General features: G+C 36.5%; 1 protein-coding gene across 1 annotated transcript in view; it reads right to left on the bottom strand.

The window, feature by feature from the left end:
- The window catches only part of ASPH (aspartate beta-hydroxylase), a 115,975-nt gene that overhangs the window by 24,161 nt on the left and 74,507 nt on the right, over positions 1–17,307 (bottom strand). Inside the window, exons 15-19 of the mRNA XM_070747812.1 lie at positions 12,534–12,569; positions 8,994–9,079; positions 8,170–8,256; positions 6,452–6,602; positions 3,449–3,585 (exon numbers count right to left, since the gene is read on the bottom strand). Coding sequence (XP_070603913.1) covers positions 3,449–3,585; positions 6,452–6,602; positions 8,170–8,256; positions 8,994–9,079; positions 12,534–12,569 — 497 coding nt within the window. The remainder of the gene's footprint in view (positions 1–3,448; positions 3,586–6,451; positions 6,603–8,169; positions 8,257–8,993; positions 9,080–12,533; positions 12,570–17,307) is intronic.

The following is a 17,307-nucleotide window of genomic DNA, read 5'->3' on the forward strand; positions in this document are numbered from 1 at the left end:
AGCTGTGGATCGAAGAGGACACCCAAGTTGCGGACCCTCTCTGAGGGGGTCAATAATCCCCCCCCAGGGTTATGGACGGACAGATGGAATTGTCCTTGGGAGGCAGAACCCACAGCCACTCCGTCTTATCCGGGTTGAGTTTGAGTCTGTTGACACCCATCCAGACCCCAACAGCCTCCAGGCACCGGCACATCACTTCCACTGCTTCATTGACTGGACATGGGGTGGAGATGAATAACTGGGTATCATCCGCATACTGATGATACCTCACCCCATGCCCCTGGATGATCTCACCCAGCGGTTTCATGTAGATATTGAACAGCAGGTGGGAGAGGACCGACCCCTGAGGAACCCCACAAGGGAGTAACCTCAAGTTCGACCTCTGACCCCCCACTAACACCTTCACCTCTGTAGCTTTCCCTATTCAGCCCTGGGAACTTTGGGTCGGGTCCTCTATTTCAGACCATGAGTATATTGGTTAAAGTTCTGGACTATGAGCAAAGAGGCCTAGGCTGTAGTTTACCCTACCCATAGATGTACACTGGGTGACACTTGGGCCTGTAACTCTTTCTCAGTGCAATGAACCTCAAAGGGATCTTACTGGACAGGAAAATAGGAAGGAAGACCACAATATTTGCTGTCTTGAGTTCCTAACCCCCCTCCCCAAACGGCAGGCTGTAATTCCAATAAACAAATTTTAAAAAACAAAACAAAACAGAAAGTGATGTTGTCATGGTGTGCAAGTCCCTGCTATATATCACTTTCTTTTCCAGTCGAACCAGAGAAATTCAAATTTGGCTGCAGATGTGAAATGTTACAAGAGAAAATATCAATGGAAAATAGTGGTTTTGATACCGTTTTCTTTTTGCCTCTCAGATGGAATACAGTAGAAATGAAATTTCTCATAGAAATGAATTTTATTAAGATTCATTTTAAGAATTCTGAATGTTGGATTGGATGTACAATGGATTTAACAGAGGACGGGGTGCCAAACAGTACAAAGAATACCACATGTCTGTCTGATAGGGGAATTTTGCTTGTAACAATGTCACCTGACTCCATTAGCCATTACATGCATGGTTCAGAGCACTAGCAAAACCAGAATAAGTGAAAACATGTCTTCAGATTTCTTGTACTACAGAGGGGAAAAAAGTAAAAACAAGATCAATTGCTGTTTGAAAACAAAAGCAGCTTTGATTTCTTACAAAGAGTATCTTTAATGTATTGTATTCAGTTCCAGACGCTGACAGCCAAAAGAAAAATATATAATAGAGAGAAAAAGTGAAATGCTACCCCTTTTTTGACATTGCCTCCAAGCTGTGATACAATGGATGGTCTCATAAAACATTTCACAGAAATAGGGCACATTTCCCATCAGACTGGTTTTCACTTAAAGACTTATAATTCTTTGATTTAATTTTTACTTCTTGGCCTCTTTACTGAAGAAGGAGTGAGATTTTTTAAAAAAAAAACAGGTCTGAATAATTGAAGGGCTGAATAACACTGAAGTCACACTGTTAATAGCTGACTCTTTAACAGCTGACAGATTACAAGACTTTACCATTGATCTTGCTAGTTAAAGCTATTGAGAACAATAGTTAACAGCATTTTAAGGTGACAGAAAGAAATTGCAGCTGACCTACAATTTCTTATTCCAATTCATGGATGCAAAGGAGTATACTATGGTCAACACTATGGCACTCAGGGGTGCCACTGTGCCAGGGCTGCCATTATAATAAATAATAAAATTTCATAGTCTCATGAAAACCATGGAAGGTTGCTGTTCTCAGATAGACAGACAGACTGACAGACCAATAGACGGAGATGACTATGAGGAGTCCTCGTTGCTCTCTGAGCTTGATTATTTCCTTGCAGATTTTTCATTATTCATATTAGGTAACATTATCAGTGTTTTGATGATGTTACCTCACGGGTGTCAAACTTGCGGTATCACATTGACATTATATGACATATTGGAGCGGTTTTCCCCTTCACAGAGCTGGGGTGGGTGTGGCCTGCACGTGACACATCCGTCCCATGGACCGCCAGTTTGATACCTCTGTGTTACCTCATTTGGGTAATGAAACATCTGCAAAAAAATAACCAAGCTCGCGGAACACTAAGGACCCCTCATTTCAACCATGAGCTACAAATAGTCTCTTTTATTGAGATGATTATTTCAGAAGCAGTAGCCTCGTTCTCAACTTGCTTAATTTATTTGTAGCGCTACTGTCATATAGCTGGGTTTGATTGACTAAATAAAGCCATGATGTTGCCCTGAATATGCCATCATTATCTAAATAATAAGAAGAAAAGAAAAAGATATAAAAATTAAGGACCTAGAATATGAAAAAAGCATATAAATAGCAAACCGAGTCTATGAAGAGGGGCGGCATACAAATTTAATAAATCAACCAACCAACCAACCAACCAACCAACCAACCAACCAACCAACTTTTAAGGCTTGTAGGCACTGTTCATTAATAACTTAGAGCAGTAATGTTGAACCTTTTTGGCACCGAGTGCCCAAACCAGAATGCAGGTGCAGGTGCATTCACCAGTGTGCCGGAAACCCCAAAGCCAGCTGGCCATTTTCTGCACACATACCTGTTTTGGGGCTGGTTTTGGGCCCATTTTATGGCCATTTTTTGGAACATTTTCAGGTTGTTTTGGCCCAAAAAACAGCCCAGAAAAAGCCCAAAAAGCAGACCTTTTTTCGGGCCATTTTTGGGACTTTTTCAGGCAACTTTCTGGTGCTCTGGCACCCACAAAGACCAGCTGTCCAGAAACCAGAAAAGCAGCTGGTGACGGCACATTCTCACAGAGACGGCTCTGCTTGCTATAGATTCGCCATCATGGCTTTAGAGAATAATAAAACAATGTCTTTATATTTGTGAAAATAAATAGTCAATGCAATTAATCAATCTAGGATTTTTATCCACCTACCTAGGTTATTTTAATGCATGGTTCTTATATAAAAAGACTTGCAAAATCACATACAGTGGTACCTCTACATACGAACTTAATTCGTTCCGTTACCAGGTTCTTAAGTAGAAAGGTTTGTAAGAAGAAGCAATTTTTCCCATAGGTATCAATGTAAAAGCAAATAATGCGTGCTATTGCGGAAACCACAGAGAGGGTGGAGACCCTGTTTCTTCCCAGGAGATTCCTAGAGAGGCACCACAGAGGCTTCTCCCCTCCTTTTCTGGCCCTGTTTCCTCCCAGAAGATTCCTACAGAGACCCCATGGAGGCTTCTCCCTGCCTTTTCTGGTTACAGTTTTGGAGGCTCGGGTTTGTAAGTAGAAAACGGTTCTTGAGAAGAGGAAAAAAAATCTTGAACACCCAGTTCTTATCTAGAAAAGTTCATAAGTAAAGGTGTTCTTAGGTAGAGGTACCACTGTATATAGTATTTTTGGAATCATTTATCTGTACTTAATAGAAGCTCACCTCCTGGTAAACTCTCTTGGCATTGTTGTTGTCTCCAATTAAAAGATAACCCACTCCAAGGTTGTTCTTGAATGAAGTATCATTAGGAAAGAGGTCAACCAGTTTCTGCAGTGTAACTAATGAACCTCTCATGCGACCTAATTTGATAGGAAAACAATAAAAAAGTGACTTGGCTACACACATGAAGAAGTATTTTGGAATATAGGAACTTTGCTAACTAACTAAATTAAGATTATTGAATAATAAAACAGACTATGTGCTATTAAACTTTGGAACATGTTTAATAGCACCTAGGCATGCCTTAGAAAACTAGGCTTGCATTGCCTAGTGTTATGGAGACCTCTAGTGCACAATCAAAGCATTTTCATTATTATCTTTTTGGACAATAATGAACATTTCAAATTGTTGACCTTTTCTTTCAACTGCATCCACTATAGATAAAAATAAGTGAAGTGTTTTTAATAGGAAAGTGAACACAAGAACAAGGGGGCACAATCTGAGGTTAGTTGGGAGAAAGATCAGAAGCAACATGAGAAAATATTATTTTACTGAAAGAGTAGATGCTTGGAACAAACTTCCAACAGACGTGGTTGGTAAATCCACAGTAACTGAATTTAAACATGCCTGGCATAAACATATATCCATCCTAAGATAAAATACAGGAAATAGTATAAGGGCAGACTAGATGGACCATGAGGTCTGTTTCTGCTGTCAATCTTCTATGTTTTTATAAACTGACTTTAGTATAGTATTCACAATTATCACACTGTTTAATCAAAGACTTAGTGGTCACATATTGTTGAAACTAAATAGGCTTCGTCAGAATAAAACTAAAATTAAATTACTACCTTTAATGAATCAAAGGTAAACTATATATGTAATATAATGCTCCTGGGAATGATTAGTAGTTAAAATTCATTTTTGCACAATAAAGCTTCAGCTTTTAAGCCTGTACACTGCAATTTCAGGCAAAGGAAAAAGACAGGTGTATTTGCATTAGGCTTGTATTTTATTCACTTTCATAAAGAGATTTGTGCAAGCAGGTGTCCTGATTCTCTTTGTAGATGTGAGCATGAATCACTTTGACAAAACAGTTTATATTACCTCCAATTGCTTTGAGCTGCAGGAGAACGCTCATTTTAGCATTCTCCATACGCATTGGCTACTTATGTCCTGGATGGCTTCAGCACATGCTGTGAGGATTACCCACAGTCTTTCCAAAAGCACAATCTGGAAGATTTTCAGCATGAGTCAAGGATTCTCCAGTCTGGCAGCTTCAGCACACCTTCAAATTTCCACAGCTTTTGCCAAAGCTGGCAAGAATACAGCTGCAGCACTTTTGACCCACAAATACCGAAAAGCATTTTTTCTCTACCTATCATTTCCCCAGCATGGGTTCTCAGGGAGGAAAGGTGAGAGTGGTTACCAAAAGTCTGCAACTTGGAAAAATGCTGTTTTCATTGGACTACCTGACTTGAATATGCTTAACCTGTTTTTTCAGTTACTGAATTCTGAGGTATAACTCAAAAAAGACATGAACTAGGCAGAAATTCATGAGGACAAATGTGAAGGAACTAATGTGATTTGTTTCAAATCTCGGGCAGAAAGAGGGTAACATTACACATTTGTGCAGTGAAAAGAAATAAGGCCAGATTTCTTAATTACCAGTTCATAACAGCATTAGGTTTCATTGAATTATTTCATTTTTTATCCAATTTATTTTGTTTATTATTTCATTTATTTTTATAATTAACTTAGGATGGCAAACGTATCTAATACTCCTTCCTCCCGATTATGTCTTCCTTTTACTATTTTCTACACAACAAAAACCCTATGAGGTGAGTTGGGCTGAAAAAGAATGACTGGCCCAAAGTCACCCAGTTGGCTTTCATGCCTAGTCTCCTAGTTTCTAACCTGGTATCTTAACTATTAGACCAAACTGGCTTGAAGGTGTTGTGAGTGATCCTTGTCAGTCTCAGGAAATGTCTGATGAAGTACCAAGTGCCTTAGTTTATCCTGGGTTAGAGAGGTTATCTGATGACAGGAGTGAAGTGGACAGGGATTTAGAAGGGCCTCCGCGGGCTGAAGTTATTATGGAAAGTGGGTCCCTGTCAGACAGTGATGAGTTATCAAACAGTGAGTGGTTAGATCCAAAATATGGAAGTAAAATAAAAAGAAATGCAGGGTAAGAGGTTGTAAATCTGCAGTTAATAGCTCTGTGTATTTGTATACATCATTTCCAAGAGAAACCGGAAAAAGAACCGACAAACTGCTTGATAAAATATGACGTATGTTTCATTATTTCCTTGAAAAGAAAGCCATAGATAAATCATGAACGACTGTGCAAATGAGACAGAAGTAGTTTTGCTTAGTGCTCCGCTTGTACTGGTAAGATTTCTGCTGAAATAGAGATTTATAGCCTTTGCCTCCCAACTATTTGGAATAGAATGTTAATTGTCTCATAAAGCCATCAACTCTCTGCCGCTAGAAGAATTTCCAGTCCTGCTGCCGGCTTGTGTATTTTAAACTGTTGAAGAAAAAATAAAGAGTTTATCTGTTCTGAAAATCAAACCTTTGGGAAGATTTGTGGGTTCCAGTAGCCATGCCCAGAAAAATAGGAATGGCTGAATTAAAAACTGCTAAACTACCAGTCAGTTGACAACTGCCACTTAAATGATAATTTGTCCAGTGCAATTTTCTTCAAATGTCACTGTCAGATTCAATAAAACTTTGTTGCAGAATTCTCTCTCTCTCTCTCCTCTCTCTTTTATGCACCACCCATCTTACCTACTTTAAGTGACTCTAAGGGGTTTACAATAAACTTTTAAGAGACTGAGAGATATTTTGAGAGTGTTCAAATTAATTTAATAGGTTTCTATCCTGCCTGATGCTCATAACTTAGGAGCTTAGAAACTACACAAGAATATCAAATTCCTGGATATGGAAACATAGAACATTTTTCAACATTCAGGCCACTGGCTAAGTATGGTTTCATAAACTTACCAAGAAACTGCTGCCTGTCTGCCCGCCGTTTCAATGTCATCTTTACTAGATCATCAGGGACATTTGGCAGATTGGCCACTTCACCATAGGTGGTGATAGATCGCTGTAATATTTCATTGCTTCTCATTTTCTCAGCCAAGTCATCCTCACTCTGTATGTGATCATAAAGCATTAATTAGTATTGAAATTTTTATCAAACTTAGCAATAGCATTTAGACTTATATACCGCTTCACAGTGCTTTTACAGCCCTCTCGAAGAGGTTTACAGAATCAGCATATTGCCACCACAATCTGGCTCCTCATTTTACCCACATCGGAAGGATGGAAGGCTGAGTCAACCTTGAGCAGATGGTGAGATTTGAACTGCTGAACTACAGCTAACAATTACCTGAAGTAGCCTGCAGCGCTGCACTCTAACCACTGTGCCACCCCGGCTCTTAAAGCACGAGTTAAATTAATCAATGGCTGTTAAATTATAACTTCTATTTCAAAATCACCATTATGTGAGTTCTAAAGTTTTGATGTGTAAAACTGAATACAGCAGATACTTCATTCTTGAATACAAAAGGAAGAATGAGACTTCAACTATGTGACACTGTTATATCATCAAAAATGAAGAATTTATTTTCAGAGTTGGAAGCCATGTCTATATCCAGGTATGACAGTTGCTTCAAAACAATCAATACATTTTCAATGCATGTCTTTATTTAGTTGCTTTTTCTTCTGAGATGCCTGTAAATTGACTTTGAACTTAATATGATCTTATCTTCCTCTCCTTTCAACAAAAGACACCTAAGACTAAAAATATCTGCTATTGTATTCCAAATGCATCTAAAATGACTATCGTATTTTAATAGTAGGTGATTTTATAATTAATTCTGTAAGTTCGAATAGTATCATGTCTGCATTTTAGTTATAGTAAGCTAGTCCTACTTTATTCCTTATTTGTTTGGTACTCATCATTTTTAGTACTCATCACACCTCCTGGAACCAATTAATGATGAGTACCAAGGTACCACTGTATTTTAAAGAATAAAATAAGTGATAGATTATGAAATCAGAAGATGTTTCGTAATGTAAATCTTTATTTTCTAATATCAGTACTTCATATTGAGGACCTGTATACTGCACGATTCAAAAAGAGGGCGGGGAAAATATTTACTGACTCCTCACATCCTGGACACAAATTGTTTCAACTCCTACCCTCAAAACGTCGCTACAGAGCACTGAACAGCAAGACAACTAGACACAAGAACAGTTTTTTTCCGAACGCCATCACTCTACTAAACAAATAATTCCCTCAACACTGTCAGACTTTCTACTAAATCTGCACTTCTATTCTACTAGTTTTTCTCATCATTCCTTTCACCCATTTCCTCCCATGTTGACTGTATGACTGTAACTTGTTGCTTATATCCTAAGATTTTTATTAATATTGCTTCTTCATTGCTTATTTGACCCCTATGACAATCATTAAGTGTTGTACCACATGATTCTTGACAAATGTATATTTTATTTTATGTACGCTGAGAGCATATGCACCAAGACAAATTCCTTGTGTGTCCAATCATACTTGGCCAATAAAAATTCTATTCTATTCTATTCTATTCTATATACTTCACTTTATTTACAATCAGTAAAAAATCTTGGAATATAATGTGATTTGCCATAGTTTGATTTTCCACGCACAACTTTTTGCTTTCTTGTTTAATTTTTACCTGGGCCTTTCCATATCTTGCTCGAGGACTTTGGGGATACTTGCTTAACAAAGTTTCAAATGCCTTTAAAGCTTCTTCTGTTTTCCCCTAAAAGTCAAATAGAGATATGCTATAAAAAAGATAAATCCTTACAATTATTATTTAAATAATACACCCCAGATACGTTGGATGCTGACTCCTATAAGACCCAAACAAGGAAATATAAATATTGACAACGGAACCTACAGTGTCAGGGAAGCGTGGTGGAATATTTTTTACTTAAGATATAATATACAATTTTAAGAACAGATACAATGATGTTTTGCAAATCCATTATTAAAATATCATTAAAAGAAATAGAAATAATGATATAAATTTAAGAAAGAAAACAAAATTCTGTAGGTCCTGGGTTTAAAATGAACATCCTAGGAAAATTAAAAAGGTCTTGATAGGTATTTAAAATATTATTTAAGAGATTAATGTTGAATAATTTCTGATCACTGTTAAGAAATTAACATGAGCCATTTATCATTAAAAAAAATCTCTTTATCTGAAAGAGATTATGAGAAATGGCTTGTGCTAATTTCTATAATTGTAAGAATATCATTCCAAAGACAAGAATGGTTGTACATTAATTACTGGCATGTTGATGTTGATGAATGTTCAGAGATATTCAAACATTTATGCTAATGCCCACTCACACACTTTCTCCCTCCTAAAGGAAGATTACTAGCAATTAATTCAGCAATGTGGCATGATACATGGACCAACACACACACACACACACACACACACACACACACACAAACTAACTTGCAGTTTTAACTTTGCAAACTAAAATTTACCTTTTTGCGTAGCTTTTCTGCAGCATCAAGTTCAACTTTAATACTTTTATCATATTTATTCAGCAATTTTGATTTCTTCTTCTTTACTATGAAAGAGCATAAAAAACCCACAAAATTTCCACTAAAGTCAGTAATATTGGACATTAATTTAGAGCAACTCAAGAACTCTGGTATAATAAATCAATTTTCCATTGGAAGGAAAAATACATTTACATCCATAATAATTTACAAACTAAAAATTATATCTTGGTATTGGCTTGCATGTCCCATGCTGTCTCTGCCTCCTCCTTCCTTGACCCAAACCTGCCCCACATTTGTACCTCCAAAGATCTCTCTCCTGCCTTTATGCCAGTCCCATTATCTTCTCTGGTTTTTACCATTCCAAATGCGGTAAGTAGCAGACTTTTATTGTTTGGATGTCTCAGTATAAACATAGAGGATCAACATGAACAAAAAATATAGATAACCAAGACAGTCTCTCCCTTCAGTGAGTGGAATAAAGACAAAAAATAAATTTGATGTAATAAAACCTAAATTATTGAATTTAACATGGTCATTTTCTATGGAAGGGCCCTCGGGGATGAAAGTGGTCCTGAAATTTCAGATTATGAGTCGGCAATATCAACATTGAAAAGATTACATCAAGGAATAAGGATAGTATACTGGGTGAGCAGGGGTGCTCCAACATTTTTGTTAGGTGAAAATTAATCTAGGTTCTACAGTGGTTCTCAACCTGGGAGTCAGGACACCTTTGGGGGTCGAACGTCCATTTCACAGGGGTCGCCTAAGACTATGACAAAAGACAAAAGAACCAAAGCTTCTATTCTGGCGCCTTAGAATATATTTTTACAATCCGACCAATCAGTGGGGGTGTTCCTCTGACCTTCCTGCCAATCAGCTTAAATCTCTGTTGGGAGAATTGGCGCTAGACTTATGGTAGGGGAGCTCAGCACAACATGAACTGTATTAAAGGGTCACGGCATTAGAAAGGTTGAAAACCACTGATAGAACAAACAAAACCACTCAACTTTACCATTATAGAATTCAAGACAACTATGGCCGATAAGACAAATTGTAGATATTTTTTAACCAGAATTCCGAAATAGTTAAACCAATTTGTCAAATGGAGTATTGGAAGTACTATAAGCTATTTCTGATCTGTAATAGTGTATTTGTAGGAGTTATCTACATATGTAGCAGTGTTACTAGTCCTCCCGCTCTTAATATTTAAATAACATCTATATTTCTGTATTTTAGTTGAATATGATTGATTGCATAGACAAATGCATGAAAAGAAAATAATAATTTGCTGTCATTTTTAAAGATTTGGGAGGTCTATTTTCATAGACTGTTTCCAAGAACACCCATATGCTTCAGGACATTGAGTTCACTTTCTAGCATATGTTTTCCTTTTTTTTGGACAAGGAAAAATGACAAGATGTCTACATTGGCCAGTACTATATAATATTCCGGTACATTCTGAAGAGGAATCAGAAGAAATAGCTGGATCTGGTACAAACAAAATGTCTCAGTGGTCCATTAAAGCAACCTGTGTTGTGTATGACTACAAAGAAGTGTATCCAGTTACAGGAATCCATTCATAAAGATCAATTAATTTTTTTTTTTTTGCAAATTCATGTAGAAATCTGAAAAAAGATTAGGCTGCTTCAATCGATAGTAAGGAGGGGGAATTTCATGCTTGCACAATTCACATGTTCTTTTGAGTCATTTTAAACAATGCATATTTTTATTTATTTATTTTATTACTTAGATTTGTATGCCGCCCCTCTCCGAAGACTCGGGGCGGCTCACAACACGTGGAAACAAATCATAAATAATCTGACAATTTAAAATGTTAAAGATTTAAAAAAGACCCCATATACTAACAAACATACACACAAGCATACCATACATAAATTAGACATGCCCAGGGGAAGATGTTTCAGTTCCCCCATGCCTGACGGCAAAGGTGGGTTTTAAGGAGTTTACGGAAGGCAGGAAGAGTAGGGGCAGTTCTAATCTCTGGGGAGAGTTGGTTCCAGAGGGCCGGTGCCGCCACAGAGAAGGCTCTTCCCCTGGGGCCCGCCAACCGACATTGTTTAGTTGACAGGACCCGGAGAAGGCCCACTCTGTGGGACCTAATCGGTCGCTGGGATTCGTGCGGCAGGAGGCGGTCTCGGAGATATTCTGGTCCAATGCCATGAAGGGCTTTAAAGGTCATAACCAACACTTTGAATTGTGACCGGAAACTGATCGGCAGCCAATGCAGACTGCGGAGTGATGGTGAAACATGGGCATACCTAGGTAAGCCCATGACTGCTCTCGCAGCTGCATTCTGCACGATCTGAAGTTTCCGAACACTTTTCAAAGGTAGCCCCATGTAGAGAGCATTACAGTAGTCGAACCTCGAGGTGATGAGGGCATGAGTGACTGTGAGCAATGAGTCCCGGTCCAGATAGGGCCGCAACTGGTGCACCAGGCGAACCTGGGCAAACGCCCCCCTCGCCACAGCTGAGAGATGTTTTTCTAATGTGAGCTGTAGATCGAGGAGGACGCCCAAGTTGCGGACCCTCTCTGAGGGGGTCAATAATTCCCCCCCCAGGGTGATGGACGGGCAGATGGAGTTGTCCTTGGGAGGCAAAACCCACAGCCACTCCATCTTATCCGGGTTGAGCTTGAGTCTGTTGACACCCATCCAGGCCCCAACAGCCTCCAGGCACCGGCACATCACTTCCACCGCTTCGTTACACCATATATTATGGTGTAACTTTTACAATACATATCAAAATCAATGAACTCTACAGAGAATTTCTTATTTCACTGGAAGTCGTAGTAGCCTTTTTTGCTATATTTCTATTCTATTCTATTATGCCATAATAATAACATTAAAAGGTATCAATACTGCCAGCTAAAGCCAAACTTTTCTTCCCTTACCCATTTTATTTTAAATTGAAAGTGTAGCTGACTCAACTCATTCAGTATAAGATTAGTAAGAAAACTGGAGATCTTCAACAATATATATTTATGATAGGTCACATAAGAAATTTGAAGGTTTGCCTCTGTCTGTCTTTTAGCATAAGAACAGCATGCTTCCAAATTGCAAATGAGCAATGGCTTGTGATGCACAATAGGCATCTGGTTGGCTACGCTTTTAAACTTTTACCTTCTTTTGAGGTGGGGTTTTTTTTTGGAAGAAGCATGATATAAGGTATATTTATTAAACCTTGAATAAGCAAAAGGGGTTGGAAATCAAGAAGTCTAAATGATATATTAGGGAAAAGAGAAGTCTTAGGATTTGCCTGTTCTCCATTTCCAATGGAGAACATGAGATCTGTAGCTATGCAGACCATATAGAGACAACATTTTCCTCCCAAATCCTAGTACTGTATTGTATCCAAAGTATTTTTTTAAAGATATGATCATTACTTTCTCAGGTTGACCCTATTTTACTGTAGATGTCAAAGTCCCCTCCCACAAAAAAAGAAAAAGGAAAAATAAATTAGACTGATTTTTGAACTTTTCGTATTTTTAATTGCTTACCTTTTTCTTTTTGCAGTGTTTCTTTTTCACCATGTCCTGGAATAGGTAAACAGATTTCTTATCATGCTGATCCTTTTAAAAAGCAAGTTCAAGTGCATATTCACTGAATTATTAAAATGCTGCCTTCAAATAAATAGTATGTAACCATAACCTGTGCAGAGTAAAATATACATGTGTTGTTAATTAAGGATGTGCGAAATTTAAATGGATTGCTTTGCTTTGATGATACTTTTGAGCAAAACATTCCTTTGAAATGCTTCCAAAAGCAGTGTGCTTTCCTCAGCTTCTAATATCAAGCTGGCTGCATTGATTTGCTTCGCTTCACTTCTGAGGCCTCCTGGTAACACCAATAAGTGGGAAAAGCTTTTGCCTATGTTAAAGCATACTACTAAATGTTACTGATGGCTATATGAACTGCTGACTGAGGCTTTGAGATGACACAAAGTACCATCACCATAATCAGCCCAACAAGAATCCCAACATATCTAAAAACAAAGTTTGAAATATTTTCCTTTACAGATGGAATCCCATCAGTTTGTATATAAAAACACATTTGCTATCCAAATATTCAGTTTGGAGAGTTGATGCTAATGAAATGTTCATGCTGAGCAGAGGTGGGCTGCTAAGGTGGAACAGAGACATATGCTTGCCCTCATGGCTCTGAGTGATAGCGGAGTGCAGCACAATTATGGTATGCTACTGCACCTGGGCAGGTAGCGAAATCACACGCGGATACGCAGGTGCGCCTTTATTATCCGGGACATAAATTAAGGTACCTAACAGTGAATGGACACGATAAATTCAGTTCTAAAACACTACATTATCTGTCTGTCTGTCTGACTATAATCTATCTATCTAATATCTAAACTATCCAATTTCCTCAAAGAGCGGTCGCGTATACAATATGATAAACAAACAAACATAATTTATGAAATAAATTTAGCAACGGTTAACTAGGTTTAGTTCTACAGCACATGCAAGAATTCTGTGCAGTAGTCTTAAAGACTGTCATGTAATCTACCTTTATGCCACAAGTTTCACCAATATTGTTATGAAGCAAATGATCCTATTATGTTAAATAACAGTTTGAGTTATATCCTTAAATATAATACAACTCATGACATTTTCTGGAAGTAAAAGTTAAGTCCATATCATGTTTTATTTTCTTTGTGCTTCCCTGAATTGTTTCTAGCTCTGCCTTCCTTCCTCCTGAATGGTCTTTTTCTAACCTTTATAGTGATTTAATGACCAAACACTAAAGTGTATGCCAGTATTTTTTTTAAAAAATAATGACTCAATTCATCAAACTTTCCTCTGTATTTTATTGCAGAAAATATTAACACAGAAGAAAAGGTACATATTTTAATAGTCCCCTTCACCTTGTCTCCACACCACACATGTAAACGAGAAAAACATAGTAGCATAACAGAAAATTTGATCACAGCACAATCATCTTACCCCAACATTTCAAAAATAGAGTCGTCGTACAAAAATTCAATTTATTTTACCCAAAATAATCTCAATTATCCTTAAAATTATGGCTTTATAAAATGTATTGCTGTCATTTATAAATGTACAATTTTAATTCCATGAAGAATAATACTTTGCCTTGATCTGTATGAACAGATTGTTTCCTAAGTATTATAAATGTATATGGCATAATCCTTCTAGCACAGTGTTCTCATTTGCTACATCGCTTGTGCATAGACAATGAACAGGGAGAGACCAAAGCTGATGGAAACTCTTTCATGCATAGATGGAGAGACTGAGAAGAAGAGAACAAGTCCACAGAAATACCTGATAAAGCATTACATACATACTCAAACTATGTAGTCCTTAATATCTTGGATTTCAACATAATAAAAATGCACTGCATTTATCTCTTAATTTTTTTCCAAAAAAATGAAGTTACAACCAATCGCTTCCTAAAATATACAAGCCACATATTCTATTGCTAGTCTAGTGAATCCTCAAGGATTCAAATAGCATGTATTTCCTATCAAAATCTCAGTTTGAAATGTACCTGCTTTTTATTTTTTCTGAAAGAATATCTTTTAATTATGCAGCAGACTGAGAACAATTCTCTTACACACTGTCTCAGTTAATATTCATCTTTTGTAAGCAGAGTAAATATTTATTAAGAAATATATGTAATGAACAGCTTTTGGTAAAGCAGGTACAAACTGTAAGCCTAAGATCATTTACTTTTCAATCCTATTTACAGCAGAAGTCCCATTATTATAAGAAGTTACAAAGACATCAGATATGTAATATCAATATTTAATTGCCTGGCAGTTTATGTGAAACTGTAGCAGAGAGAGTAATGAAGCCAAAAGAAAAAGGGATATCCTTGTGTTTTAATATTAAAGTTTCACTAGAAGAATCAGTCCATCAAAACATAAAAAGTAAAAAATATATTTAGTGATCTTCTTGGAATAGGCCCATGGTTAAATTATTTGCTTTATCTGGGCTAATGTCAGATAAATAATGGCATACAAAATTAGTATGTAGAAGTCCAAGTCAAAATTATTTCACAGTCCTATTTCACTAGTTTTTTGCCATAAGGCATGTAAATATACCAAAATATTTTGTTCACATTTTAAAACTTTTTTAAAAATCAGATTACATCCATAATTTACTGTTATACTATAAATAGCACATTTACAATTATGTGAACACCACATATTAAAATTCAGATACAATTGTTTGTCCACTAATAAAGGGAGAAGTTAAAAAACCCACGTTGTATACTAAATACTACAAAAATATTAAAAGTGAATATTAGTATTCTAAATATATGCTAAGGTTAATTGACATACTAAAAGGTCAACTATGTGCTATGTAAGCCTTGATTGTTTTAGGAATTTTTCAGAAGTATCTTTTGCATTTCTTGGATCATTTTAAGAAAGGAATTTGCCATGCAAATTAAATATTTTTAGAAAGGTTTCACAAGTTTATGCTATATTAGTAGTTATGGGAAATGAATTAAAAATGGAATTTCTAAATGGAATGGTCTCATAAAGTAATTTGTGAAACACTTTAATGTCTACCATCCACCACTACTTTTCTGAGCTCCATTAATTATGTCATAGAAAAATTTAACAAACATCTGCGCCACTGTGTAGAATATGGTTTAGGCTGGTCCTCGTGTTGTAGGGAGTCTTTTTGAAGCGTTAAGTATCTGAAAAAATAAGGGGAGATCTAAATTAGAGGACCAACCATCAAACAGGTGATTTAATATAAATATGCAACTTTGTCATATAGTTAATTTATCTATGTGTTATTAGAAATACGGTTTAATTGAGCACAAAGTTGCTACCTAGGGGAAAAGGTATGCAATAAAAGAATTAAAGGACACTCCCTTGGAACTAAAATGATCACAAAAACTCAACAATCTCTTACCCCACCACTCTTTGATATACCTATTAGATATACATTAAAAAAACCCACCTATTATGATGGGAAAAGCACATGTGGAAAGAAAATTTTCAAACATACATTCATATTTATAAAAGCCAGAGTGCCTGAAGGATGAAAAATTTTTGTTTATGTAAATATGTTGTTCAAAATCCTCATTTTCTTTTTTGGAAAATAAGTGGCAATGATTTCCATCCGGAAAAGACTGTTTTTGGCACTAAGGCAACACATCTATCCACCCACATACATACACACATACACCCCCCCCCATACCTAACATACACACATATCCCCCCCCTTTACCTAACATATACATATGCGTGCACACACACACACACACACACACACACACACATATCTTATATGTATATATATCTTTCTAGTTTGGAATTTGGAATTGCCTATATTCTCTTCTGTTCTATAATGTCAAACATTTCATATAAAGAGATAAATCTTAAAATGGCACAAAACTGTGCCGAAAAGAAAGAGTCAAGGCAAATATCATGCTGGGAATGGCAGGAAATAAACACATGCAGGATTAAATAAAATGTCTGTGCAAGGGTATTGATAGCATAAGATACTGAATCATTATAGATGTCTCAAGACCAAAACCACAAAAATATGAGTTTATTTCCTGGGGTCTTTTGAGAGTAATTATGAGAATGGAGCCACAAATCCATGTTCCAGGTAATATTCAAATATAAGTCAGTTGCAACTGAACTAAACATTCATATTCAGACCACTGTAACAGAATAGGAAACAGTAGAAGGAGCTACTGTTGAAATGCATAGCAATTACCCTATTCTACAAAACCTTCACATCAACTTAACTTCACCTCTAGTTAAGAAGGTAAGATTCATTCAAGCAGTTGTCTAGTCTTGCATCCTAGTTCCACTATAGCTAAGCTAGAACATGTCCAAGCAGATTGCGTCCTAAGAAGAAGCATCCTCCTGATATATTCCTGTACTCGTATTGGAGGAAGGAGCTATGGTATAAAATGCAAAGCAAATCATGTATACCTCAATTCCTAAAATACCTATATTAATTAATATAGATATTGTATTAACTATATATTAATAGTTTGTGCTTTCCTGGCTAACCAATAAAAGGAACATCTTTTACAACAAAATCCGGACATAAAGCCATACAATAGTTATTGAATATTGAAAACTTTTTAAAAATCAAGTTTACTTACAACAATAAATATAATGAAAAAAATAAACATCAGCTTCCTAGTTTGAAGCCACTAATAATACCCTAATAGCAATTTCTATAAACTTTTTCTCTTGATCACAAGATATATATATATATATATATACAAACAAACAAGGAATTTATGTATACAGCCAAAATCTTT

The sequence above is a fragment of the Erythrolamprus reginae genome, chromosome 3 (assembly GCF_031021105.1).
Source record: "Erythrolamprus reginae isolate rEryReg1 chromosome 3, rEryReg1.hap1, whole genome shotgun sequence".
Classification (NCBI taxonomy): Eukaryota; Metazoa; Chordata; class Lepidosauria; order Squamata; family Dipsadidae; genus Erythrolamprus; species Erythrolamprus reginae.